At 39.2% G+C, this 25,929-nt stretch overlaps 1 protein-coding gene and 1 pseudogene across 8 annotated transcripts in view; both read right to left on the bottom strand.

Moving 5' to 3' along the window:
* The window catches only part of si:ch211-220f16.2 (golgin subfamily B member 1), a 136,252-nt gene that overhangs the window by 25,060 nt on the left and 85,263 nt on the right, over window positions 1-25,929 (bottom strand). For 7 of the 8 annotated variants that reach the window (XR_009794358.1, XM_061815638.1, XM_061815637.1 and 4 more), the window contains 7 exons: window positions 23,529-23,662; window positions 19,789-19,898; window positions 19,445-19,613; window positions 12,096-12,200; window positions 7,503-11,966; window positions 693-766; window positions 464-491 (listed from right to left, as the gene is read on the bottom strand). Coding sequence is in view for 7 of the 8 variants with exons in the window: in XM_061815638.1 (XP_061671622.1) it covers window positions 464-491; window positions 693-766; window positions 7,503-11,966; window positions 12,096-12,200; window positions 19,445-19,613; window positions 19,789-19,898; window positions 23,529-23,662 (5,084 nt within the window). In the remaining variant the exon portion in view is untranslated. The remainder of the gene's footprint in view (window positions 1-463; window positions 492-692; window positions 767-7,502; window positions 11,967-12,095; window positions 12,201-19,444; window positions 19,614-19,788; window positions 19,899-23,528; window positions 23,663-25,929) is intronic. The other variant, XM_061815639.1, reaches the window with a different exon arrangement.
* LOC133498595 (golgin subfamily B member 1-like) lies at window positions 2,826-6,379 on the bottom strand (annotated as a pseudogene).

Raw genomic sequence — 25,929 nt, 5'->3', positions numbered from 1 at the left:
TAAAGTGTACAATCTGGTGAAGTAAATGGATTGCAAGAATTTTTTAATAAATCTGTAAGAAATTCTGTCAATATGGGGTGCTAAATGTACATTAATGAGGAAAACAAATTTCATCAAATGGCTGAAATATAACAAGAGTGAAAAATTTAAGGTGGTCTGAATACGCTACCATACCGACTGTATATCTGCACTTTAACTGGTCATTTGATTTCTCGGGTAATCTGAAATTCAAGAAAATTTTAAATGACAAGCTGCCTTGACAATTTTTTCATTATTCACAGCAAACCTCCGCAAGTAGTGGGGGATAATTAATTCAATTGTCACTCCTTCCTCTCAAGAAACGCTTTTTAATTCACCAGCTCTCCAGGGCAAAAATTGTCTTCGACATTAGTGGTTTCATTGTACAATAATAACACTGAAAGGACATGCCACACAGTGACTTCATACAAGTACACAAACTTACCTTGACTGGTTGTTTGTCTCTTTCAAACCTGCAAGTAGTAAATACAGTTAAGTGCTGTAATTTCTGCTATTTTGCTACAGAAGTGTCAAAATATGATAAATATTGTGTGCGGGCAATATGCTGCCGACTTTTAAACATATGGTGGTAAACTATGCAGGATAAAAAATTGACTAGACAGCTTTGCTTTTGATGGACATGTAAGCATTAAAAATCCAACGCTTACTTTTACCTTTGAATAGTGGTTTCTTTCGGCAAACTGCTGGCTTCTTTCTCAGGTGTCAGTCCAGGCTGCAGCTCATTAATCTGCATGACACGCAAAAGTAGAATAAAAGCTTGTTGACCAAATGCAACATGAAATCCTACCAAACACTGATTGCGGCAGCTGATGTGCATCACACGATAACACCATGCAGAAGTTTGCAATAATGTTGAAAAAAGAAAAAAGCTGACTCATCACTACACGCTAAATAGAAAAGGAAACATTATCACGAGATGAAGTGCAAGCAACAACAAAAAACAGAGCATTGCTAAAGGGTACTTACCGCCCCATGTTTTTCAATCTGGAAAGCACTTCTTTTTGACATTTTCTTATTCATGGTCCTGATAGTGTTTAGGCCTGACCCGTGCCTGGACGCAACCACTTTTGTGGTCAATGCCAACTCATCAAACAGCCTGACATGATCATTTTGGAGACTGGCCATGGATTGGGAGAATGCAGAGAGCTGCCTGCTAAATGCTTGTTTTTCCAGGAAAACCACTTTTAGCTGTTTTTCCTTTTCTGGCAAAGCTTTTGTTAGCTCACCCAACAACTTGTTCAGCTCTACTTCAGCATCCTTGCTCTGCAAAGCTCTTAATTCATAAACAAGGATTTCCCGTTCTTTGGCAAACATAGCCACGTCAGATGGAGCATCCTGGAAACTGTGCTCAACTTTGTTTAGAACTGCCTGAGTCTCTCAGAGTTCTTCATCATACCTGTTTCGCAAGACCTTGAAGTCTTCTATAAGCTGGTCACGGTCATTCTGCAAAGCCGCCATCGCTTTACAAAGGGACTCATTTTGAGCCTTTATGGCTTTATTTTGCCCTTGGGCCTCCAATAACTGTTGCTCCATTTCTCATTGGTTATTTGAAAACTATCACCCTTTGCTCAGTATTCACTTGCTCAGTCATCACTAGCGTCACCTCACGTTCACAGGCATCAAGTTCAGCATTGTATTTATCCTCTGCATGAGCTACCTTTTTTTCAGTTTCATTTTCAACCAGCTTCATTGGTTTCTTTAAGTCTTCAATTTGGGTTTTCTTATTAAGAAGTATTTGCTTAAGATCAATACATTCAAATACTTTAGCTGCCAAAGTATGCTGCAGATCAGCCATTACTTGACTCTCATTTGTGACCTTCTCACTCACTATATCACTTTTTAGTTTTTTTTCACCTGTGCTGTAAGTTCAGCATTGTATGCCTTCAAAGTACAGCTAACCTCAATTTATTTTTGGAGATCTGACAGCCTCTGTGTGCTGTTTTTGAGCTGCAGTCTTTTGGCTTTCTAGATCATTTATAACATCCTCCTGCTCTATTAGCAGAACTTTCAACTGATTGTCTTTTAGGGATAAAACTCGATTTAAATCCTCTGTGTAACGAATGAGTTGGGCTCTGAGCATTGCAATCTCTGAATTTAGGTCATCCATCTGATATTATAATCTCCTACTATCATGTTTAATGCCTCTGTTTGCATCACCTTCGTTATCAGGAGCGTTATCTTTACTTTTAAATGCTAAATGACTTTTTGCCTCTAGGTTTTGGTATTCTGACATCAGTCGCTCTTTTTCAATCTTTAAAGATACTAATGGACTACTTGACAACTTCAAACTTAGCTGCCAACTGCTCTTTTTCCTGGACTGATTTGTCCAAACTGATTTTCAGATTTCTGACCTTCGCCTCAAGCTCTCTGAACACTTTATCAGGCTTTTCCCTTTGGTTTTGTAAAGATGCTAACCTGTCCTCATAGACAGCTTCTTGGGAGTGAAAATTAGACTGAAGTTGCTTAAGATATCCTGAAATTTGGCCATCCCTACAAGACAAAAGAGAGGAAATCTTGGCATCTTTGCTTTTAAGAAGGGTTTTCAATTGAAGGGAAATTCCCTTTTGGTTCTCAAATTCAGACTGCACCATGTCATTCTCAGAGTGCAAAATAAGTAACTGAGAGTCCAAGTCAGCATTTATCTTATCTGTCAGATTGAAAATTAGATGAAAATGGGAAATCTCTTCGTCTTTTTCAACAATTTGTATTTCCAGTGAGTTTCTATCTTGTTCAACTCTTTTAACTTGAGAAGTGAGTTCATTTACCTGCTCAGTCAGACGCTGCACAGTCTCAGCAAGTTCCGTGTTGCTTGCGCTCAGAACAAGGAGCTGCCTTTTTTGAGTAGCAGAAGCAGATGAATATTTGTGTAATGCCTTCTCCAGGCTAGACTTAATTATTTTTAGTTCATTTACCTCTTTATCACTCATATGTATAATCCTCCAATTGTTTTTTCATTGCAAAATCATGAGCTGGTTATCTTTGTCCTGCAAGGCCTTTTGGTACAAATCATTCAAAAGTATTGTAGCTTTTGCCCCTTGAGGAGTGGATAATACAGCAGAAAGCTTTGTTTCATTAGTCTGAAATGCCTGGATTACAGTATTCATTTGCAATTCTTGGGAGTCTATTTGTTCCTTTAGTTCAGCAACTTTACAACTATCATCGATCTGTTTCTGCAACGTCACTTCTTTAAATGTGATGAATTGTTTCTCAAGTGCAGGTTCCTTTAATTTCATTTTCTCTGTTAAGGAATCTCCCCACCTAATATTTTCTAAAACTAGTTTCAGGTGGTCTCTTTCTGACTGAAGTTTTATGATTTTCTCGTTTGCCTCTTCAATATGAGTCTTGCATGTGATCAAATTGGCTTCAACTTGCTTGTTTCGCTCTTCAACAAAAGAAATCGTGTCACAGCATTTATTTAAATCTTTCTTAAAATTTTCACATGTGAACTCTGAGGTTTTCAAAGAGCTCTCTATATGCAAAATGTGTGGTTGGTATTTAATGCAGTTTTGTTGCAATTGTGTTATTTGTTGATGCTTTTCTTTTACCAGCTCTTGTAGTTCTTTTATTGATGTTCTTGAAGCCACCATTGCCTCGCTCCACAGCCTTGAGTTTTCCTCAAAGTCACAGACTAATTTAAGATGTCCAGGCTCCTTTTCTTGGCAAAATGCTTCATTCAGCTCCACGCTAGTTGTAAGCTGAGTAGACAGTTGGAGGTTTTGGTCTTGCAAAATAATGATGGATTCAGAAAGGTCATCAATACTTTTAGAATTTTTGAGGCTCACAGTTTCCAAGTACTCATTTTCATGTTTTACTTTGTCTGAAGCATTTTGAACATTTTCAAGCTCTTCTCGCAGAATACAGTTCTCAGCTTGTAAAATTCTCATTTCCTCATTGAGACAAATGGCTTCTTGCGTGTGCCTATTTATAATTTCTTTAAGCTCAATAATGTTATCTATCATTTGGAGCTGTATTTCATGACCATTGTGTATATTTTTAATTCTTTCATGTCTGTATTTATTTTCTTTCCGCAAAATATTATTGGTTTCAAGTTGAGCACTGAGTTCAGTCTTCTTGACGTCAATGTGGGCATTCAGTGAATTATTCAAACATTGTGCCTCATCAAGTTTAACCTGCATCATATTTGAACAAGATTTTGATTCCATGCACTGTTTCTCTAAAGAAAGACTAGCTTTAAGATTCTCAGCCAGTTCTTTGTTTTCAACTTCCATATCTGTAATATTATCTTTGCAGGTCTCTAATGACGACTTCAGTTGTAATATTTTGTCCTCACAGTGTTGATTTTTGTTCCTCAGCTCAAATATTGCTATCCTGTGAGCTTCATTGAACTGAAACAGTTCTTTTTTTAATGTAGTCATTTTGTTGCTTCAGATCTACAATTGTGAGACGTTTTTCTTCTGACAATGTCTGCATTTTATCTTCAAGTCTTTCATTTTTATTCTCCAGCTGTTTTGTTTGTTCCTGCATATGTTCCATCTCAGTCTCACATTTATGCAATTGTCTAAGGGCTTGCTGTCTATCTTTTTTGGCTTCTTCCAAAAGTTGTCTCATCTTGTCCATTTCAGTTCCAACATTCTCATATGCTTTTAGAAGAGTCCCATAGTCTTTTTTTTAAGTTCTGAGTGTCTTGATTTCCAATTGGTCAGCTCCTCTGTCTGAATTTGCTTCAAAGATTCCAGCTGGGAGGAAAATGCTTGCTTTTGCTGGGTTACATTTTCTATGGTTTGCTTAAGGCTTTCACATGCATCCGATAGATTACAGTTGTCATTAAGGATACGAGCAACCTGAGAGCTAACCTTTTCATTATCCGTATTAACACATTTTACATTGATTTTCAGGTCCATATTTTGTTGTTTCAGTCTAGAAAATGAGGATTTGAGAGCAAAACATTCCTCTTTAGTGTTGATATTGACGGAGAGATTTCCAACTTGCTCTTTCAATGATGCATTTTCCATCAAGAGGTCTTTCCGTGAAACTAAAGCTGCTTGAAGTTTCTTGGTTAGAAGGGTCACTTTAGTATGATTATCATGATCATTAACTTTGCCACAATCCTGTGATTTCTGAAGATGGTCATCTCTTTTCATTTTTGTTATACACATTTCATGGTTTACCTGCTGTAATTGCAATTTAAGTGCAGCAATCTGTTCATCAGCTTTATGTTTAGAAGTTACTTCACGGTCTTCAGCACATCTGTCAACAGTGCTTACCACAGCTTCATTTAAGTGTTCTTGCTTGAAGGACCCTTCAGGTGTCTCTTCATGAATCAGCTCTGTGACATTCTTGCACTGGTTTAGTTGTGTATGAAGCACAACTAACTCAGTCCAAAGTTCGTCAACAACTCTCAAAACATTTACATTTTCTTGCTTTTATTATACCACATTTGTTTCTTTTTCAGTACAGTCCAACTGTACTTCTTTATGGATCTTAGACAAACTGTATTTCTTCCTCACACAGTCGTTGCTGTGTCTCTGCCAATACTTTCTGGATACTCAAAATTGGATCCAAATTGTTTTTGCTTTTTTCCATTGAGCCCTGGTACCTAGTATCACTTGATTTAAGATGATCTTGCTGCTCCTGTTGTAACATAACTTCAACTTTCAACCTTTCTTGGTATTTCTTAACCATTTCTGTGTGTTCTTTTACTGCGCTGTGAGCTCTCTCCAAGTCACTTTCAACTACTTTGAAATTTATGGCCAAAGTGTCTGCTCTTTTCTCCATTAATATGAAAGCCTTGTCTTTAATTTCCAATTGTGTTTGCAAATTTGATAGAGAATGGCACTGCCTCTCTCTCTCTCCCAGAGAAATCGTTAAATCTTGCAAAGTTTCATTCCTCTCCTGAACAAGTTGTCTTGTACTTTTCAGTTCATCTGAATCAGACAATGAGCTCCATTGGAGTCTCTCCACTTCTCCAAGATTCCCATTATATTTTAACTGGATGGCATTGAGCTCATTTGTTTGCTTAAAGTGTTGCTCCAAGAGAGGCTTATGGTGATCTTTTAGTTCACTTAATTCTTTGGTTACGTGTTCATTTTCTTCAGTCTCTCTTTTTGTTCTAGTTTTTGGAACGGGTCATCAAAACAAATTTATTTTTCTGTTATTGTTGACTGCAAAACGTTTTTTTCTGATTCCAATTGCTCAGCAAATTTTTCAGTTTCCATTTTGTGATCATGAATCTCTCGATCTTTATCAAAGCATTCCTTTTCAAGGAGAGAAATCCTTTTTTATATACTTTTGCTGTAGACTGAGCTTGTGTTGTTTGCACTAGTTTGTCTTGTAAACACGAAATACACAAAATACATTTCCATGTCAAACTCATTTTTTTTCAACAGTTCCTTTCGAATAAGGAGAGAAGCTTTAAGTTTTTTTTTTTAGTATTTCTTTTTCTCGAGATATTTTTCCTATCTCACATTTTAGGTCAGCGTTTTCTTTTAGCAGTTCAAGCTTTTCTGAAGTGTTATTATTCTCCCTTTGGGAACACAAACCATGTTCTTCTTGATGCAGAGAAATCTCATACTTGACAGATGGGTTGTAATCTTGTTGGATGACCACGAGTTGTTTTGATAGATAGGCGTTTTCCTCACCAAGTTTAACTCTTTCATTTAAGGGTGACTTGGGAAATTGATGCATCCTTTTCTTTTAACTCCTGACTAAAACCAAAAAGTAATTCCCTTTGTTGAATAATCTGAATAGTCATGGATTTGATTTGATCATCTTTTGCTTTAAATTTACAATGTAAAGATGAGTGTATGAGAGATGCTTCTGTCACTTTTTCTGCCTCAATTGTCCACCGAGTTTGCAAATTCTCAATTCTCTCCAATAAAATAGTAATTTCTTTGCTTTTGTCATAATTACTCTTCTTTTCATTATCAAATGCATTTTTTGAAAATCTTCTATACTTCTATTACACTTATTTTTCAAAGCATCTACCTCAGACTGATGACTTCAACTTGTTTTATTATTTGGTGCAAATGTGATCTTTCATGATGTAAATCGGCGATTGGCAACAAGACAGCATCAGCACCACTGTATGTTGCTACAAGTTGTTTTAATTCCTGCTCCACAGCTTTAAGAGTCTGGTGCAAATTGTTATTCTCATTATCCTTTTCCTTGACTAATCCCAGGACATTTTCAAGATATATCCTGGATGTTGTTGTCTCAAACTCTTTTGCACTGAGCAAATCAGAATCTTTGTTAATACCTGTATAAGAGAACACTTCAGCTAATTTGTTTTGCAAACTTTCCAGTTTCTGTTTCAAAGCATTAACCTGAACATGTTTAGATACAATTTCATTTTGAACATTACTCAATTGTTCAACATGCACCTTCTTATCCTGTTCTTCTCTATCTAGAACTAGCAGCCATTCTTTTTCAGTGTCTTGCAATATTTGCTCAATCTTGTGAATATTATCTGTTAATCGAGAAATTTCCTCATCTTGGGCACCAACCTTTGTTTGAAGACTCTCCTTGTCATACACCAATTGTTGGATGGTTTCACTCATGCTGCTGGACTGTTGCTCCAAATGAACCTCAAGCTCCACTTGGGATTCCCAAATTTGATGGAGCCGCCTCTCCAGCTCTTCCTTCTCTGTAAGATGTTTTCTAATATCCTCAGTTAAGCATACATTTTCATTATTGGCAGCTGCAAGAGACTGCTGATGCTCCTCCTTCGACAATCTAATAATTTCCTTAAGTTTGTTATTTTCCAATTCGAGTTTCTGTATTTCAGAAATCAGGTGAGATTGATGTTTGGCTTGTGCCATGTACTGATTTTTAATGGCACGTAGAGCTATGTCTCTCTGCTCCAGGTTTTCTGTCAATGCAGTCATTTGCGTCACAACTTGAAGATGTTGAGCTTTTAGTCTTTCTATTCCAACAGTCAGTTCAGTGACCTTTACTTGATTAGCAGCAACTGCTTTGTCCTTTCCTTTTGACAGCTTGGAATTCAGGTTCTGTGTCTTCTCAAGTTTATGTTGGGCTGAATACAGCTCATCTCGCGATGTTTCTATCTTTGTCTTTGCTGTGTCATTTTCATCTGTTAGGTTAAGTGTCAACACTTCATCAGGCCTTGGGCACAGTTCCTTTCCCATATCCTGAAAATCATCCAAATTGGCAGCATATTTTTCTTGCAGGTTAATGAAGGCACTATATGTTTCTTCAGCTGACTTTTTCTGGTTAGAACTGTCAGAGGAGAGCATCTGCATTTGACTCTGTAGCTGTGAGACTAACTCTGTGCTTTCTATGACTTGAGTTTTAAAGAACAACAACTCATCGGCTGTTTTCTGTAAATCTTGAAGAGACTGTGATTTTTCCACAAGACAACAGTCCCTTTCTTCCAAGGCTTTTTTTAGATTTTGTATTTCTAGTGTCCACATTTTGAGGGTATTGTTTGACTTAATAGCATTTTCTTCAAGGTGTGAAATCTGTTCTTTTAAGACCTCACACTCTTTTTCTTTGTCATGAAGATTAATACTTACATTTTCATTTACAATTGAGACATTTCTTTGATATTCAAGAAGAGACTGCTCTCTTCTCGCCAACTTACTTTTTAATGTGTTTGACTCTGAAGTAAGACTTTGGACTTGATCCGTCAGTTTGCAGACAGACTCTCCAAGCTCTGTAACCTGAACCCTTAAACTAAATGTTTCATTATCTTTGCATTTCAGCTGCTCCTCCTGCGCCAAAATCCTACCACCAAGTTGTTTCAGGGAGTCATCTTTTCCTTGGATGGTCAGATTCAAGTGTTCCTTCTCTGACTGTGCAGTTTTGAGTTGGAGTTCACAAACATTAACTGCTGTTTTTAGATGTGCAAGTTCTTCATGTGCTTTGGAAAGCTCTACTGAAGATTTCTGAATTTCATATTTCAATCTTATATTCTGATCATTCAGTGCTTGGTTGGAATCTTTTAAATCAATGACCCCATCCTTCATTAGATTCTTCTCTTGCGTTAGCTGACAATTTTCTAAAGTGAGCGTCTCTATAGAACCCTTTAGGTTGGTAATTTTAAGATTCATCTCGACTAAATTCTCCTTCATGGCTACCAGCTGAATCTCAAGTTTAATTAGTGATTCATTCCGTTTATTTAGCTCTTCTTTTTGGTTTTCAAATACACTTGTTATATCTTTTAACATGCGTTCCTTTTGTTCTAATTGTTGCTTTGTCTCGAAGCATTCTTGCCTGACAGACTCAACATCATTCTGCATCTGCGACACAAGGTCCTTCTGTAGTTTGACTTCATTCTGATGGACAATACATTCTTCTGACTTCTGTTGAAAGACTATGTCCTTCTCTCTAAGCCCTGTCTTGAGAACAGATCCCTCTTCTTGAAGCATAGCTATTGTTTCCTGCAATTGCATTTGTTGGGTCTGCAGAGCATCAACGAGAGAATTCCTTTTGAACAGAATTTCATCTTTCTTAAGCAATGAGGAGTTAAGCTCACTAACTTGAAATTTTAAATCATTAACTTCCTCTTGCAATTTTTGAAGCTGTTCTTGTCTTTGACTCAGTATTTTTGAAAGAGTACTACATTCATTTGTTTTCTCAAGCAAGCATTCTTTGTCAGACATTTCCTTTTCATGGAGGGCTTGCTTTGCATTATTAACAGAACCAATAAGCTCATTTTTCTCATTTAGAAGATCATTAATCATCTTCTTATCGTTTGAGATTTGTACCTTGAGTTCAGATCTCTGTTCTTGGAGCAGACTAATCTCAGTGTTTAAATTCACAACCAATGAAATGTTTTGTGCCAACTCTTTTTTTAGTTGTTCATTATCTTCTCTTAGACTGGCTATGTTTGCGCGAAGACTGGAGTTCTGCTCAAGAGTAGCTTTGAGCTGTCTGTCAAGGTTTGAAGAAATATTTTTTTTCTCGTTAAATTCATTTTCTCTGGATTTTAAAAGTGTATGAAGTTGTTTGTTTTCTTCTGTGATTCTATGAATTTCACGTTTAAGTGTCCTCAACTCTGTTTCCCTAGAGTCTGCTTCTGATTTGATTTTTCTGGTGTTTTCTTCCATACAATTGATTTCCTTTTTTAGAGCTTTCACAGTCTGGTTTACATCATCAAAGTCATCTTTGTGTTTTTGGCATTCTTGTGCCACATTTTTTATCATTATTTCTTTTTCTCTAAGATCATTGCAACTTTTTAAGAGTTCTGTATTAAGTGATTCAACTTCTACTTGGAGCTTAGATACTGAATTATTGTGGGAAATAATTTCATTTTGCAAACTATGACACTGTTCCTGTTTTTTCTTCAAAGCTGCATCCTTCTCCAACAACCCAGATTTCAGACTGTAGTCCTGTTCTTGAAGAAGAGACAATGTTTCTTTAAGATGTATTTGTTCATTTCTTTGGGCCTGGAACTTTGCTTGAAGATCAGATATAACCTGCTGTTTTTTTTCTAAATTAATGTGCAACTCATCAAACTTAGAAATGTAGCTCTGCAATTGCCCTTGCATTTGTGTGATAGAGTCCTCTTTCTCCCTGAGTAACTGGTTGAGATTACCACATTCATTTGTTTTGGCCAGGACAACCTCATTGTTTGAGAGTGTGGTTTGCTCAAGAAGGCTCTTTAAATCATTAAGTTGTAAAATCAAGTCTTTTTTATTTTTTTTTAATTTGCAGATGATACTGTCGTTTTGTGAATGTTGTGATTCTAATGTGGATAACTTGGCATGCAAAGAATCACTTTCAAATTTGATTTCTGAAATGGTCTTGACTCTTTCACTGACTTCCATTTCAAGTCTTTTGTTTTCCTTGGTTAAGTTTTGCATTTGCCTCTTTAGACTGTCATTTAGTTCAAGAGCAGATTTAACATTTTCATTACGTTGTTTTTCATTCAGATTCTGTTGTTCAAACTTTTCGGTGAGCTCTTTAAGCTCTTCTTGCAACAGCTGTTTCTCAGTTTCCATGTGTTTTAGGCAAACCTTAGTTTTGGAGAGGTTTTCTATGTTGTCATTAAGTTCTTTGCGCAATTTTTGATTTTCAGATTCATTTACTAGCAATTCAGCATTATAGCTCTGTCTCTCATTTGCTGCCTGTTTATCATTTGCCTTCAGTTGGTTTTCCAGTGATGCAATGATTTCCATGCATTCTTCTTTCTCTTGTTTAATATTCTCCTCACTTTGTGCTCGATCCTTTAATTCTTTGGACAACAACTCCATATCGTGGTTGTATTTTTCCACTTGGGATTGGAATTTTATATTTTCATCCGTCAAAGTTCTAAGTTCATTTTCATATCCCTCTTCTTTTTTTAAAGTCATTTTCTCATTGTTACTATTTATTTCTTTGAGCTGCAAAATGAGTTTATTGTACTCTTGTTGCCTTTGAGTAGATAAAGTCAGCTGTTCCTTTTGAGAAGAGATGAGGGTTTCACATTCAGAAACTCGAGTACGATGGCTCAAAATCTGTTTCTCAGAGTCTCTTTGGAGGTCATTAATAGTTTTCTGATACTTTTTGGCCTGTTTTATTAGGTGATCCAACTCAGCCACTTTAGACTTGTTTTCTTCTTTGGCCTTGTCTAACGCCATCTCAACATCCTTTAGATTCCCAACAAGCTCTACGATTTTACGATTAAGGCCTTGCTGATCTGCAGTTTGTGAGTCTCTAACAATTTTGGCCTCTTGATTTGCCTTTGTCAGTGCATTTTTTACTTGAACTAAGTTTTCTTCTTTGAGTTGAAGCTCTTGTTTGAGAACTGTAACTTGTTCTGTATACTCCAACATGTTGCTATTGAGTGCTTTGTCTTTTTCCAACAGAATATCTTTCAGACTATCAATCTCCCGCTCGCAATGTTGAAGATCATTAATAAGTTGGGCTCTTTCTTCCAAGTGGAATGTGTTTAGTTTCTCTAGTTCCTCATTTGTTTGCTCAAGCTCAGTTTGTAATGTGTCTATGATGATGTCCTGCTTCTGAGTCTGGAAAGAATAATATAATAAGGTTAAATTAAAATGGGACAATTTCTGTGTTCACCAATAAAAGCAAAATATGTACCTGCAAAATGTGTTAAATTTATTCAGAAAGAGAGAGATTACATTGAAACTCACCTTATCTCTAAGTGTACAAAGCCTCTGTGTGAGATCAGTGACTTCTGCTTTTAACTCAGAGCAGTGTTTCTCTGAGATACTGCTTTTCTTGGAAACATTCTCAAGCTGAGTATAGAAAAAAATAGATTAACAAACATCAAGCCACAAACACTATTAATGCCTAAAGCTGGGTATACATTTTTCAGTGTTACTGAAGATTAAAGGGGGACTTATTACAGATGATTAAGTTCTTGATTTGTGTGTATTAGAGTGGCTGCTCTGGTGAGATGTGGGGTGCCTGTAGAAGATGGCATCTGTGCCATGAAGGTTACACAGCATCACGGATAAGTCATACAAAACGTGTCCTCATCAGAGTCGTGCAACATGATGTTTATGCTAAAGAACTTTCTTGCTTTAAAAAAAGGTATGAGAATACAACCAAACAGTTCCATCAAAGCCTTAGACCCCTTAATTGATGCTCAAGGTCTTCTAAGAGTTGGCGGTCGCATAAAGTGAGGAGACTTCACAACTGAAGAGAAAAATCCTGTAATTGTTCCATGTAAACACCACAAGGCAACCTTCCGAGTAAGACATTACCATCTGCAGACATCCTACCAAGGAAGCCTTTTTTACAGAGGGTGCAATTCGTACGGGGGGCTATTGAGTCAAAAGCCAGAGAAGATGTGTAGGTAGTGTGATACATCATTGCGGAACTTGCCGCAGACTCCGCAGTAGTGCTGAGGTAAAGAAGATGGCAGATCTCCCATCCAATCGTCTGTCCTTGGAGCCTCCCTTCACTAATGAAGGACTTGACATCTTTGGCCATTGGACTGTGGTGGACCATTGAACCAGAGGGGCCCGTGAAGTTGATCTGCTGTGATAGAGGCACCAATTTTGTTGTGGGAGCAGAGTAACTCAAGATTCTCTCAAACATTGACTTCTCTTCAGTCAAGTAGTACCTCTCACAGGGAAGTGTCTCTTGGGTCTTCACCCCCCCCCCCCCCCCCACAATAGTCCACACATGGGCTGTGCATGGGAGAGAATAGTAGGCATGGCAAAGAGGATTTCTGATGCAATGTTCCTCCAACATGGTTCACCAAAGCTGACTCATGAAGTACTCACCACCTTAATATCAGAAGTTGCCACAATCATCAACGCCACGCCTCTCATTCCTGTCTCGACTGATCGAAGCGACCCAGCCATTCTCACTCCAGCAACACTTCTGACTCAGAAAGTAGGCGTTCCAGTAATGGCTTAAAATGACTTTGATGTCAAAGACATTCTGAGAAGTCAGTGGTGCCAGGTTCAGTATCTGCCACAAACCTTTTGCAACGAATGGAGGAAGCACTACATTGCACACCTACAACTGAGGAGAAAATAACACAACACTCATCCAAACCTTGAACTACGCAGCCTTGGAGTTCTCAAGGACATTCAGCTGAAGAGGAACGAATCGCCCCTTGGAATAGTCACTTAACTCTTTCCGAGCGAAGATGGCATTGTTCGCAAGGCCGAGATAAAAGGCTCAAGGAAAGATGGGATAAAAATGCTGCTACAGCCAATAACTGAACTTATATTTCTTGTACCTCTTGCCTAGTAGTTGGCCTTAGAAGTTGGTTGTTAAAGTTCGTTATTGGCATTCTATCATGCCAGGCGGGGAGTGTGCTGGCATTGCCTGCACGTTCTTGTATGTATTTGCTCTTGGTTCAAAACAGGAAGTAGTAAAAAAAAAACAAAAAAAAAACAAAGAAGTTAGTTACCTGCAGTTTTTGACATGACATCTGATCTGGCCCTAATCTATCTTACTCAACAAACACTTGTTTTATGCGGCACTGTCTATGAGTATCTTTTCAGGATGTTTGAGTTATATATATATATATATATATATATATATATGAATTACATATTATTCTTTAATCTATCAAAGTATTTTGCAAGGATTTCAGTTTAATCGCTTAATGCTGTCCAGTTAAAGAGGTCTGCATTCATAATTAAGCAAGCATTGAGGTTACATGCTGTAGTATTAAGCAAAAATTCTTCTTCTTTTCTTTTGGCTTGTCCCATTAGGGGTCGCCACAGCGTGTCATCTTTTTCCATTTAAGCCTATCTTGTGCATCCTCCTCTCGAACACTCACTGTCCTCATGTCCTCCCTCACAACACCTGTCAACCTTTTCTTTGGTCTTCCTCTCGCTCTTTTGCCTGGCTGCTCCATCCTCAGCACCATTCTACCAACATACTCTCTCTCTTCGCCTCTGAACATGCCCAAACCATCGAAGTCTGCTCTCTCTCACCTTGTCTCCAGAACATCCCTTCATCCTGGTAGGTACTTATCTGTCACACAGAACACCAGACACCTTCCGCTCTAACTGTTCCACCCCGCTTGGACCAGTTTCTTCATTTCCTTACCACACTCACCATTGCTCTGTATTTTTGACCCCAATTATTTGAAGCCGTCCACCCTTGCTATCTCTTCTTCCTGGAGCTTAACTCTTCCTTCTCCGCCCCTCACATTCATGTACATATATTCTGTTTTACTTCGGCTAATCTTCCTTCTTCTCCTTTCCAGTGTGTGCTTCCTTCTTTCTAATTGTTCCTCTACCTGATCCCTGCTTTCACTGCATATCACAATATCATCTGCGAACATCATGGTCCAAGGGGAATCCAGTCTAACCTCTTCTGTCAGCCTATCCATTACTACCGCAAACAGCAAGGGGCTCAGCACGGAACTCTGATGAAGTCCCACCTCTACCTTAAATTCTTCTGAAACACCAACGGCACACCTCACCACTGTTCTACTACCCTCATACATGTCCTGTACTATTCTAACACATTTCTCTGCCACACCAGACTTGGGCTTGCAGTACCACAGTTCCTCTCTTGGTACAATGTCATAGGCTTGCTTGAAGAAGTACCCAAAAAATTGCTGTGCCTGAACTCCAGAGATGCAGTCGTGTGATGGGAGAAGGCTCTAGAAAGTAATCCATCACTGTAGCCCTCCACCAGTCAGGGCTTGATGGCTGAGTGAGCAGACAGAAGCCTCTCCTCAATGCAAGACACATGAAAGCCCGCATGGAGTTTGTTCAGGGGAAAAAAAAACTTCTAAAGGTTCAACTTTCAACAAGACAATGACTCAAAGCACACGGCTGAAATAATGAAGGAGCGGCTTTTAAACAACTCCGTGACCATTTTTGAATCACCCACTGAAACCCCTGACATAAACCCAATTAAGCATCTCTGGAGAGACCTGAAAATGGCTATCCACCAATGTTCACCATCCAACCTAACAGAACTGGAGAGGCTCCGCAAGGAGGAATGCCAGAGGATCCCTAAGGTGACCAGAGAGACAGGCAGGAGAGTACTTGGGGTGTCTTCAGGTAGGAAAAGCGAGGAGACTTGGTGGTGCAACCCCAAAATATGGGAAGTCAAACAAGAAAAAGATGAGCGAAGTAGAAGTGGGACACGAAGAGAACTGAGGAGAAGCTCCTGGAAGACTGGACTACGACGGCCAAGGTGATCAGAGAGACAGGCAGGAGAATACTTGGGGTGTCTTCTGGTCAGAAAGGGGAGAAGGAGACTTAATGGTGGAACCCCAAAATAAAGGAACTCAAAGAAGATGAAAAATGGAAAGGCAATTGGTCCTGACGACTGATACAGGTGGAGGTCTGGAAGCAATTTGGAGAGGCAGCTGTGAAGTTTTTGACCAACTTATTCAACAAAATATGAGCAGGTGAGAAGATGCCTGAAGAATGGAGGAAAATTGGGTTACTTCCCTTTTTAAGAACAAAGGCGATGTGCAGAGCTGTGAGAATGATAGAGGAATAAAGTTGATGAGTCACACAATGAAGTTATGGGAAAGAGTAATGGAGGCTAGATTTAGGACAGAACTAAGTATGTGAGCAACAGTATGGCTTCATGCCTAGAAAGAGTACCACAGATGCATTATTAGCCTTGAGGATGCTAGAGGAAAAGTACAGAGAAGACCAGAAGGAGCTACATTGTGTCTTTGCGGATCTAGAGAAAGCCTATGACAGAGTACCAAGAGAGGAACTGTGGTACTGCATGCGTAAAAGTGGTGTAGCTGAGAAATTTGTTGGAATAGTACAGAAAATGTATGAGACCAGCAGAACAGTGGGGAGGTGTGCTGTAGGTTTGACAGAAGAACTGAAGGTTGAGGTGGGACTGCATCAGCAATCAGCTCTGAGCCCCTTCCTGTTTGCTCTGGTAATAGATAGGCTGACAGATGTATGCCTGGAATCCCCTAGGACCATGATGTTCGCAGATGACATTGTGATCTGCAGTGAAAGCAGGGAGCAGGTGAACGAACAATTTGAAAGATGGAGGCATGCACTGGGAAGGTGAGGAATGAAGATTAGTAAAACACAATATACAGTGCCTTGTAAAAGTATTCGTCCCCCTTGAACTTTTAAACTTTTCGCCACATTTCAGGCTTCAAACATAAAGATATAAAATCTTGATTTTTTTGTAAAGAATCAACAACACAATCGTTATACTTTTTTAAATAAAAAACTGAAAAGTGGGCCGTGCAATATTATTCAGCCCCTTTACTTTCAGTGCAGCAAACTCACTCCAGAGGTTCAGTGAGGATCTCTCAATGATCCAATGTTGACTGATGATGATAAATAGAAACCACCTGTGTCTAATCAAGTCTCCGTATAAATGCACCTGCTCTGTGATAGTCTCAGGGTTCTGTTTAAAGTGTGGTGAGCATCCTGAAGACCAAGGAACACATCAGGCAGGCCCGAGATACTGTTGTGGAGAAGTTTAAACCCGGATTTGGATACAAAAAGATTTCCCAAGGTTTAAACATCTCAAGGAGCACTGTGCAAGCAATCATATTGAAATGGAAGGAGTATCAGACCACTGCACTGCAGAGATCTTCAGCTCAGGTGGAACATTCAGTTGTACACTGAACAAATCTGGCCTTTATGGAAGAGTGGCAAGAAGAAAGCCATTTCTCAAAGACATCCATAAAAAGTCTCGTTTAAAAGGTTTGCAACAAGCCACCAGCGAGACACACCAAACATGTGGAAGAAGGTGCTCTGGTCAGATGAAACCAAAATCGAACTTTTTGGCCACAATGCAAAATGATATGTTTGGTGTAAAAGCAACACAGCTCATCACTCTGAACACACCATCCCCACTGTCAAACATTGTGGTGGAAGCCTCATGGTTTGGGCCTACTTTTCTTCAGCAGGGACAGGGAAGATGGTTAAAATTGATGGGAAGATGAATGGAGCCAAATACAGGGCCATTCTGGAAGAAAACCTGTTGGAGTCTGCAAAAGACCTGAGACTGGGACGGACAGTTATCTTCCAACATGACAATGATCCAAAACATAAAGCCAAATCTACAATGGAATGGTTCACAAATAAACATATCCAGGTGTGAGAATGGCTAAGTCAAAATCCAGACCTGAATCCAATCAACAATCTGTGGGCAAAACTGAAGACTGCTGTTCACAAATGCTCTCCATCCACCCTCTCTGAGCTCAATCTGTTTTGCAAGGAAGAATGGGCAAGAATTTCAGTCTCTCCATGTGTAAAACTGATAGAGACATACCCCAAGCAACTTGCAGCTGTAATTGCAGCAAAAGGTGCTACAAAATATTAATGCAAGGGGGCCGAATGATATTGTACGCACCAATTTTCAGATTTTTATTTGTTACAAAAGTTTAAAATATCCAATAAATATCATTCCACTTCACAATTGTGTCCCATTCGTTGTTGGTTCTTGACATTAAAAAAAAAAAAACTATATCTTTATGTTTGAAGCCTTAAATGTGGCGAAATGTTGAAAAGTTCAAGGGAACCGAATACTTTCACAAGGCATTGTATGTGCATGAATGAGAGGGGTGGAGGGAGAAGAGTGAGTCTCCAGGGAGAAGAGATAGGGAGCGTGGATGACTTCAAATGCTTGTGGTCAACAATTCATAGCAATGGTGAGTGTGGTAAGGAAGTGAAGAAATGGATCCAAGCAGGTTGGAACAGCTGGCAGAAAGTGTCTGGTGTGTTATGTTGACAGAAGAGGATGAAGGGCAAAGTTTATAAAACAGGGGTGAGGCCAGCCATTATGTACGGATTAGAGACAGTGGCACTGAAGAGACAACAGGAAGCAGACCTGGAGGTGGCAGAAATTAAAGATGTTGAGGTTCTCGACAGGACTGAGCAGGTTACATAGGATAAGAAATGAGCTCATTAGAGGGACAGCCAAAATTGGATGTTTTGGAGATAAGGTTCAAGAGAGCAGACATGTCCAGATGCGAGAGAGTGAGTATAGTGGTAGAAGAGTGGTGAGGATGGAGCTGCCAGGCAGAAGAGCGAGACGGAGAACAAAGAGAAAGTTGATGGATGTTGTGAAGCAAGACATGAGAGGAGTTGGTGTTAAAGGGCAAGATGCAGAAGATGGGCTGAGATTGAAAAAGATGACACCCTGTGGTGACTCCTAACAGGACAAGCCAAAAGGTCAATATCGGGTTGTGTGTATACATTTATAAGTGAAAAAATGTTACTTCGTTTGAGCAAATGACTGTAATATCGCAAGTGAAAAATTTAAGGTGCTCTGAATACTTTCTGTACCCAGTGTCTGCTACCATCCAAGCAAAGTCTTTTTCAGAGCCCTGAAAATTTTGACTGGAGCGGATTTGCAAAGAGGAATGTCAGAGGATTCCCAAATCCTGGTGTGAAAAACTCATTGCATCATTCCCCAAAAGACTCATGGCGATATTAGCTCAAAAGCATGCTTCTACTAAATAAAGGGTCTAAATAGTTATGGCTGTGTGATATTTCAATTTCCTTTTTAACCTGCAAATATTTCTCAACCATTCTTTTTTTTCTGTCAATATTAAATACAGTGTACAAATATCCATCCATCCATTTTCTTTGCCATTTATCTTAACAAGGGTCGCGGGGAGTGCTGGAGCCTATACCAGCTGTCAACGAGCAGGAGGCAGGGGACACCCTTAACTGGCTGCCAGCCAATTGTGGGGCACATCGACACAAACAGCCCCACTCACAATCACACCTAGGGGCAATTTCGAGTGTCCAATTAATGTTTCATCTTTTCTTTGGATCTGGGAGGAAACCAGAGTGCCCAGAAAAAATCCACGCAGGCACGGGGAGAACATGCAAACTCCACACAGGCGGGGTTGGGATCGAACCTGGGTCAACAGAGCTGTGAGGTCAACGCTTTACCAGCTGGCCCACCGTGCTGCCGTGTACATATATAAAGGGGAAAAATCATTTTCGCAAATGGCTGCAAGATAACAAGGTAAAAAAATTTTAGGGTGTATGAATACTGTACGCACTGAATGTATGCCCAGTTTAGGCAAAAGAAAGAAAAAGAAACTTACAGTTTGCTCTGTCCAAAGGAGTTTTTCAGATATCTCTTTGTACTTAATCTCTTTTTCACACAAGGATTCTTTGAGGCTGTTAATGAGCTCAAGTTTTTCTGATGTCTTGGCTAATGTGGTCTCCTTCTCAATCAGTGAGCTTTCCAGACATTCTTGTGTGTCACTGAGCCTAAACACAACAAGCATAACAACGAATATTAATCTTCCTAAAAACCAAGATGGCTTGTAAAAAAGATAACACTGACTAATGTTTTAACATCAAATATTGGAAAAGAGTAAATATTACCTCTTGAAATTCATACTCTGACTAAAAAAAGGACATATTTTCATTGGAATTAACATACCCCTTAAGTTGCTCACTGAGACTGCTAACCAACAGCTGGTGTTTTTCTGCTTCCCTGGTCTGCTGAGTACGCACACTGACAAGCTGGATCTGTAATTTATCAGACTCATTCTAATAGGGCAGAAACATTAACAAAGTAGTCAGGATTTAAATAACCTAATCAAGCCCTGGCGATGTAATTACCACTGCACACAGATGAGCTACAGATGATCATACCAACAAGTGTAAGTCTATTGTCACGTTTTGGAAAAACTGTCCATGGACCATGATTATATAGAGTCTCCTATCAAAAGTATTGAAACATACATGTCAATTGCTTCATTTTCGTCAAATATTGAATTCAGTTGGGTTTCGGATCAAAAGATAAATAGAAAACAAAGGGTCAGAATTTGACCTTTTATTTAATTGTATATACATATAGGTGGGATTTTAAAAAAAAGATAAAATTATTGTGAATAACTAACTAACTAACTAAAAATTTAATATTTGGTGGAATTACCCTTACTTGCAAAAACTGCATCAACCCTAACCCCAGCCCTAACCCTAACCAATTGACTTCACCAGACTGCTTCTTCAATTGAAATGCTTTTACTGCAGCCTGTCTTAGTTTTGTTTTTTTTGTTTTTTTTCTGGGCTTGTGTGGAAACAACGGCCTCCTTTCGTCCTTGATTTTTGTAAACATTTCCATTTTCTTTTTGGGGCGGTGAATGGTGTAAACAGAATAAAATGTTGGCAGCCAATAACTTAATTTCTTGTCTATTTAGACAGAAACCGTCTGTCTTGTAAAGATGTCTGCCCTCACAGAATGCAAAAATTGTCAATGAAACACATGAATAGTGCAGTACACACACCGCTTAACCATCTTTTCAATTGTCGGAGCCTCGAGAAACGTTAATCGCCAAATCGTACAAAAGTGAGAGGTCCGCTTATTAAATCCTCAAAATCCAAACATTGGAGTTTTGTTAAAAGCTCAATGAAATCTCACTTCAGAACCTCTTTCTGATTGCTGCTTGAGAACATCCAGGGCCCCCCTGTGCATAATGACAGAATTCACATTTGGGAGCTGACCAATAATCTTCAGGATTTTTTTTAGCAATATCAGACACCATGTCATTCGTATAACACGGTACCTTAGGTGTTCTTCTCACTGCAAAAATGTTTAATATCCTTGACAGCTCCTTCATCAAATATTAATGTTTGGGATCCCATTTTTATCTTGTATGATTAAATTTCATACCTTTCAGTGGTAACAGAGAATCAGCATTCTTGCCCAGGATCTTGTAAAAGTGTCTCAAGTCTATTTATATGCCTGATGTCAATGTTTTGAATTGACTCATGTCCTTTTTTTCTTGCTCTTTGGTGTCACGACCCTCATGGCTGGTCACTCGGGGTTCAGGCAGCTTGCAATGCAGGCCAGCCGGATTCCTCGGTAATCTGCTGGTGTTTTAGATGTCCCATATCTTTGGACTGTGCTCCCACTAAATTCCATACAGAACTGCTGGAGGATCCATTATTGTTTCCACAGTCCAAATCTGTCCTCATTATTGAGCTAAGTGGCTCTCTGTTAGCACACTTCTGCTCACCATTTTGAGAGATCGGTAGAGTGGTTTCATTCCCTGCCTGTCCATTAACATCCACAAACACTTCAAGACGGTGGATTTTTGATTGCAGGCCAAACATCCTTTGCCGTATATATAGTCCTAGTGATAGTCCTCAGTGGAGTTGGGGGGCATCTTGACGGCTAGTCTTGTTGCTACACAAGGATTCTGCTAATTAGTGCGCCACACTCACGTAATCATGAGAGCGTATCCAAAAATGATTGGAATATCGCAACAACTGATTATCCACAAAAAAAGAACATTATTCCCACAGTTTTAGAACTATCCAGGAGTCACGGCTTAAATTTTTTTTTAAAAGAAAAATGTGCTTATTAATAGGAAAAGATGTCAACAAAGGCAAATCAAGTAGAACAAGGCAAAAGGCGTCTGCACTGTACGAGAATGAGATTGTGATCCTTGTTCACGGCCACCCTTCGCCCTTTAACATTCATGTGCTGTCCTCGATCATGTCTGCCTGTAAAGACAGCATGTCAGCCGGAAATCGCTGGGAAGAGGAGTGAGCCCCATGTTTGTGAACCAGCTTTGATCGAGTTTTTAATATCTCCGCTTCAGAATGGTTTGCTTTTCTGCTATAGACAGCTCTCTGTTCTTCATGTTTGCTTAACAGTAAATTCAGTTTTCATATGGGTGAAACCCAAAGCAAAAAAAACAGGGACGAACTAATGTTTAAGCAATCAATCTAAAAGGCAACATCCGAGAAACTAGAAAATCCCAGTCGCATGTGCCAATATATTTGTTCATTTGAAAAGTGGGTGGGTTCAAACAAAAGGTCCTCTGTGGTACCGCTACTAACAAGATGTTGTTTTGTAACTTTTATTTTGTGGGTAGAAGCGCTTTTTAAATGCAAATAACCTAATCCGTTTTACAGTGCCCCCGCCCCCAAAAAAACATTCAAAGTACATAATGTAAAGAATAATACAAATTATGTTCATTTACCTTTGGCACTTGGAGACTATGTAAAGAGAAGGGTGAGTGGGAAGTGAAAGGCAGGGTGGGGGATGGAGGAGGTGGCAAACGTTTGACAGCAGGGAGAAAACATTTGTACAAATGTACACAACCACACAGCTTAATTCCAATAAAGTTTCTTGGGGCCCATGGTGAGAAAAAAATCTGAATAAACTTGCATAAACAAATAAATAAACTCACGAAAAACGTGTACTTTTAACAACGTGCGCTAGCGTGTGACAAAGTCTGTGAAAGTGCTAGCGTGATTCGGTGACACTCGAGTTTTGAAGGGAAAAGAAGAGCATCATGGGTAAAGATTGAGATCCCTCGTATCTAATGGGATGCCAAGAAGATGCTTAAGATGCGCTAGCCAATGGCAGAGCAGCTCTATTACGACACACAAACAAAGATACAGGATATTTATGTTTGGTGGAATTTTAGGGGCTGCAAATCTTCTTCTTTCCTTTCAGCTTGTCCCAATTAGGGGGCGCCACTGCGTGTCATCTTTTCCCATCCAAGCCTATCTCGTGCATCTTCCTTTTGTATCCTAAATTTTCCTTCGTAACTAGAGACAATATTTTTCCGAGGAGGGATTTCGTAACCTGCATTTTTCGTTAATAGAGACATTTGTAAGTAGAGGTACCACAGTACCATGAAATTAAAGCTGTAATTATGAGCGTTTGCCTCATATTCATCATTTGATCTGAAATCCAGGTGTCTTCAGAATACAGCAAAAACAAAGGAATAGATCTTGCCATTGAAATACTTTTGGAAGGGACTATAATCATTTTGCTATTAGTCCAGTGATTCTCAGACTGAACATCATATGTAATTATACATTGTTCACAAAAGTAATGTTATTATTCATCGTAAAACACACACCACACTATTAGCAGTCACCGCCAGAGTTGCTGTCCAGCGCACACATACTGTACATGAGCAATCTAACACATCTGAACGACTCTGTGTGGCTGCTCATCTTCATCTACATCAAACGTCACCTGTGTTAGAAGGGTTTGCTACAATACCCCATTCTTCAGGGGCTGAGACAAGCATGTGATTCAGCATTTACTCATCACGGGGTAAAGGTTCATAGTGTTAGTGTATGACATGCTATTTTGAGTGGGTGGTCTTTCAGACTAGTTTGCAGTAAGTTGTGGTTGAAGGATGAGGTTACCTGTAAGGTCTCGATGCGTGCCTGCAGCTGTAGACGATCTTCTAGATCTTGACAACGCTCTTCAAGACCCATTATCTGCTCTTGTAATTGATTTCTCTCCAGCTCCAGCTCCTCCACGAGAGATCGCAAACCCTCTTGAATTGTTAGGAAGGAAAAAGGCAAAAAGAAATTTCTCTGGAATCACTATAGTCACTCATGCTCGTCTGCAGGGGATAGACAAAATATTACAAACCACAATTCCACTGAAGATAGGACATGCAGTGGGTGTGGAAAGTATTTATACCCCTTAAATTTGTCACTGTGTGGTACTTTGCAGACCATTTGATAAAATCATTTGTCTTTTTTTCCCTTAATAATGTACACCCCATATTGAAAAAAAAAAAGATCTATTCAAAAAGAAACTGAAATATCACACAGCCATAGGTATTCAGACCCCTTGTTGGATGGTGAACGTTGGGGGACAACCATTGAAGGTCTCGCCAGAGATTCTAAATTGGGTTTAAGTCTGTGCTTTGGCAGGGCCATTCAAGAAAATTCACAGGGTTCTTATGAAGCCATTCCATGATTTTAGCTGTGTACATAAGGTCATTGTTGCGTTAGAAGGTAAAGCTTCGGCCAAGTCTGAGGTACTGAGCAATCTGGTGAAGGTTTTTGTCCAGGATATCTGTGTACTTGGCTGCAATCATCCTTTCTTCCTTAGATTGAAATCAGTTGTCTTGCAACTGCAGCTGACAAAAATCCCCACAGTATTATTCGGCCAGAACCATGGTTCACAGTTGAGACTGTATTAAACAAGTGATGAGCAGTTACTAGTTTTCTCCACACATACTTCTTAGAATTAAACCAAAAAGTTATCTATTTGCCTCATAAGAGCAGAGAATCTTGTAAGGTTGTTTTTTTTTCTTAGCAAACATCATGTGGGCTTTCATGTCTTGCACTGAGGAGAGACTTCCATCGGGCCACTCTGCCATCAAGCTCTGACTGGTAGAGGGCTGCAGTGATTGTTGACTATCTCCAACTTTGTTCCATTACCCTACTCCATCTCTAGAGCTCGGGTATAGTGATATTTGGGTTCCTCCTGACCTCGCTCACCATGGCTCTTCTCCCCAATTGCTTAGTTTGGCCGGATGACCAACTCTCAGAAGGGTTCTGGTCATCCATTTCTTCCACTTGGGGATTATAGGGGGCACTATGCTCTTAAGAACCTGAAGTGCAAGGTAGCATTTTTGGGAACCCTGCCCAGATCACTGTCTTGCCACAATTCTGTTTCTGAGCTCTTCAGGGAGTTGCTCTGACCTTATCATTCTTATTTGCGCTGACATGCACTGTGAGCTGTAAGGTCTTATATAGACAAGTATGGTTTTTGCTAAACAAGTCCAATTAGTATAATCAAATCAAATCATCTAAAGTATGATCAGAAGAAAATGGACCACACCTGATATATATATATATATATACTATTATAGCAAATGGCTGCAATATAACAAGTGAAAAGGGGGGGTCTGAATATTTCCCGCACCCACTGTAGTTTCAAATGTTCACAGAAAAAGAAGACAATGATTTGGAAATCCTTTTCAACCGATATTGAATTTAAGACACCAAAAACACAATATTTAATGTTCATACTAATGAATAAAATATTTCTTTGCAAATATTTTTTCATTTTGAATTTGATGCTTGCAACATCCAAAAAAAGCTGTGACTGGGGTAAGAAAAGACTGTCTAAGTTGAGGAATGCTCAATAAACACCTGCTTCGAACATTCCACAGGTGAACAGGATAATTGGCAACCAGGTTTGTGTCAAGATTGGAGCATCCTCGAAAGGCTCAGAAGTTCACAAGCAAGAAAGAGTGTGAGGGTCAACACTTTGTGAACAACTACATGTGCAAATGATGCAGTTTCAGAACATTTCTCAACATACAATTGCAATGCGCCTGTGTGAGGTTGTCAGCTGCATAAAGACACCTGTCCACCCCATACAATCAGTAAAACCAAACTTGTAAGAGATTTTCATAGAGATTTCATCAATTACGCTCCATAAATCAAAGGATTATAGAAGAGAATAAACTAGCGAAATCTCTGGAGGTAAGCAGCAAGGCTGAAAACAAAAACTGAATGCCCATGACCTTGGATCCCTCAGGCGCCACTAAAAAAATGTGCAAATGCCTCATGGGCTCAGGAACACTTTCGAAAACTACTGTCAGTTAACAGTTTTTCGCTACATCTAAAAATGCAAGTTAAAACTCAACGACACAAAGCAAAAGCTATGCACACCGAATGCAATTTGGTTTTTGCGCTCATCACTCAACTGAGGACTCTGTCACCGTGTACCTTGAAAAAAAAAAAAACCAAAAGCTTCCTAGACAAGAGCAGCTGTTTAGCTGCTGATTTTTTTTAAACT

The sequence above is a fragment of the Syngnathoides biaculeatus genome, chromosome 3 (genome assembly GCF_019802595.1).
Source record: "Syngnathoides biaculeatus isolate LvHL_M chromosome 3, ASM1980259v1, whole genome shotgun sequence".
NCBI lineage: Eukaryota > Metazoa > Chordata > Actinopteri > Syngnathiformes > Syngnathidae > Syngnathoides > Syngnathoides biaculeatus.
This window is presented reverse-complemented; position numbering and strand designations above follow the sequence as displayed.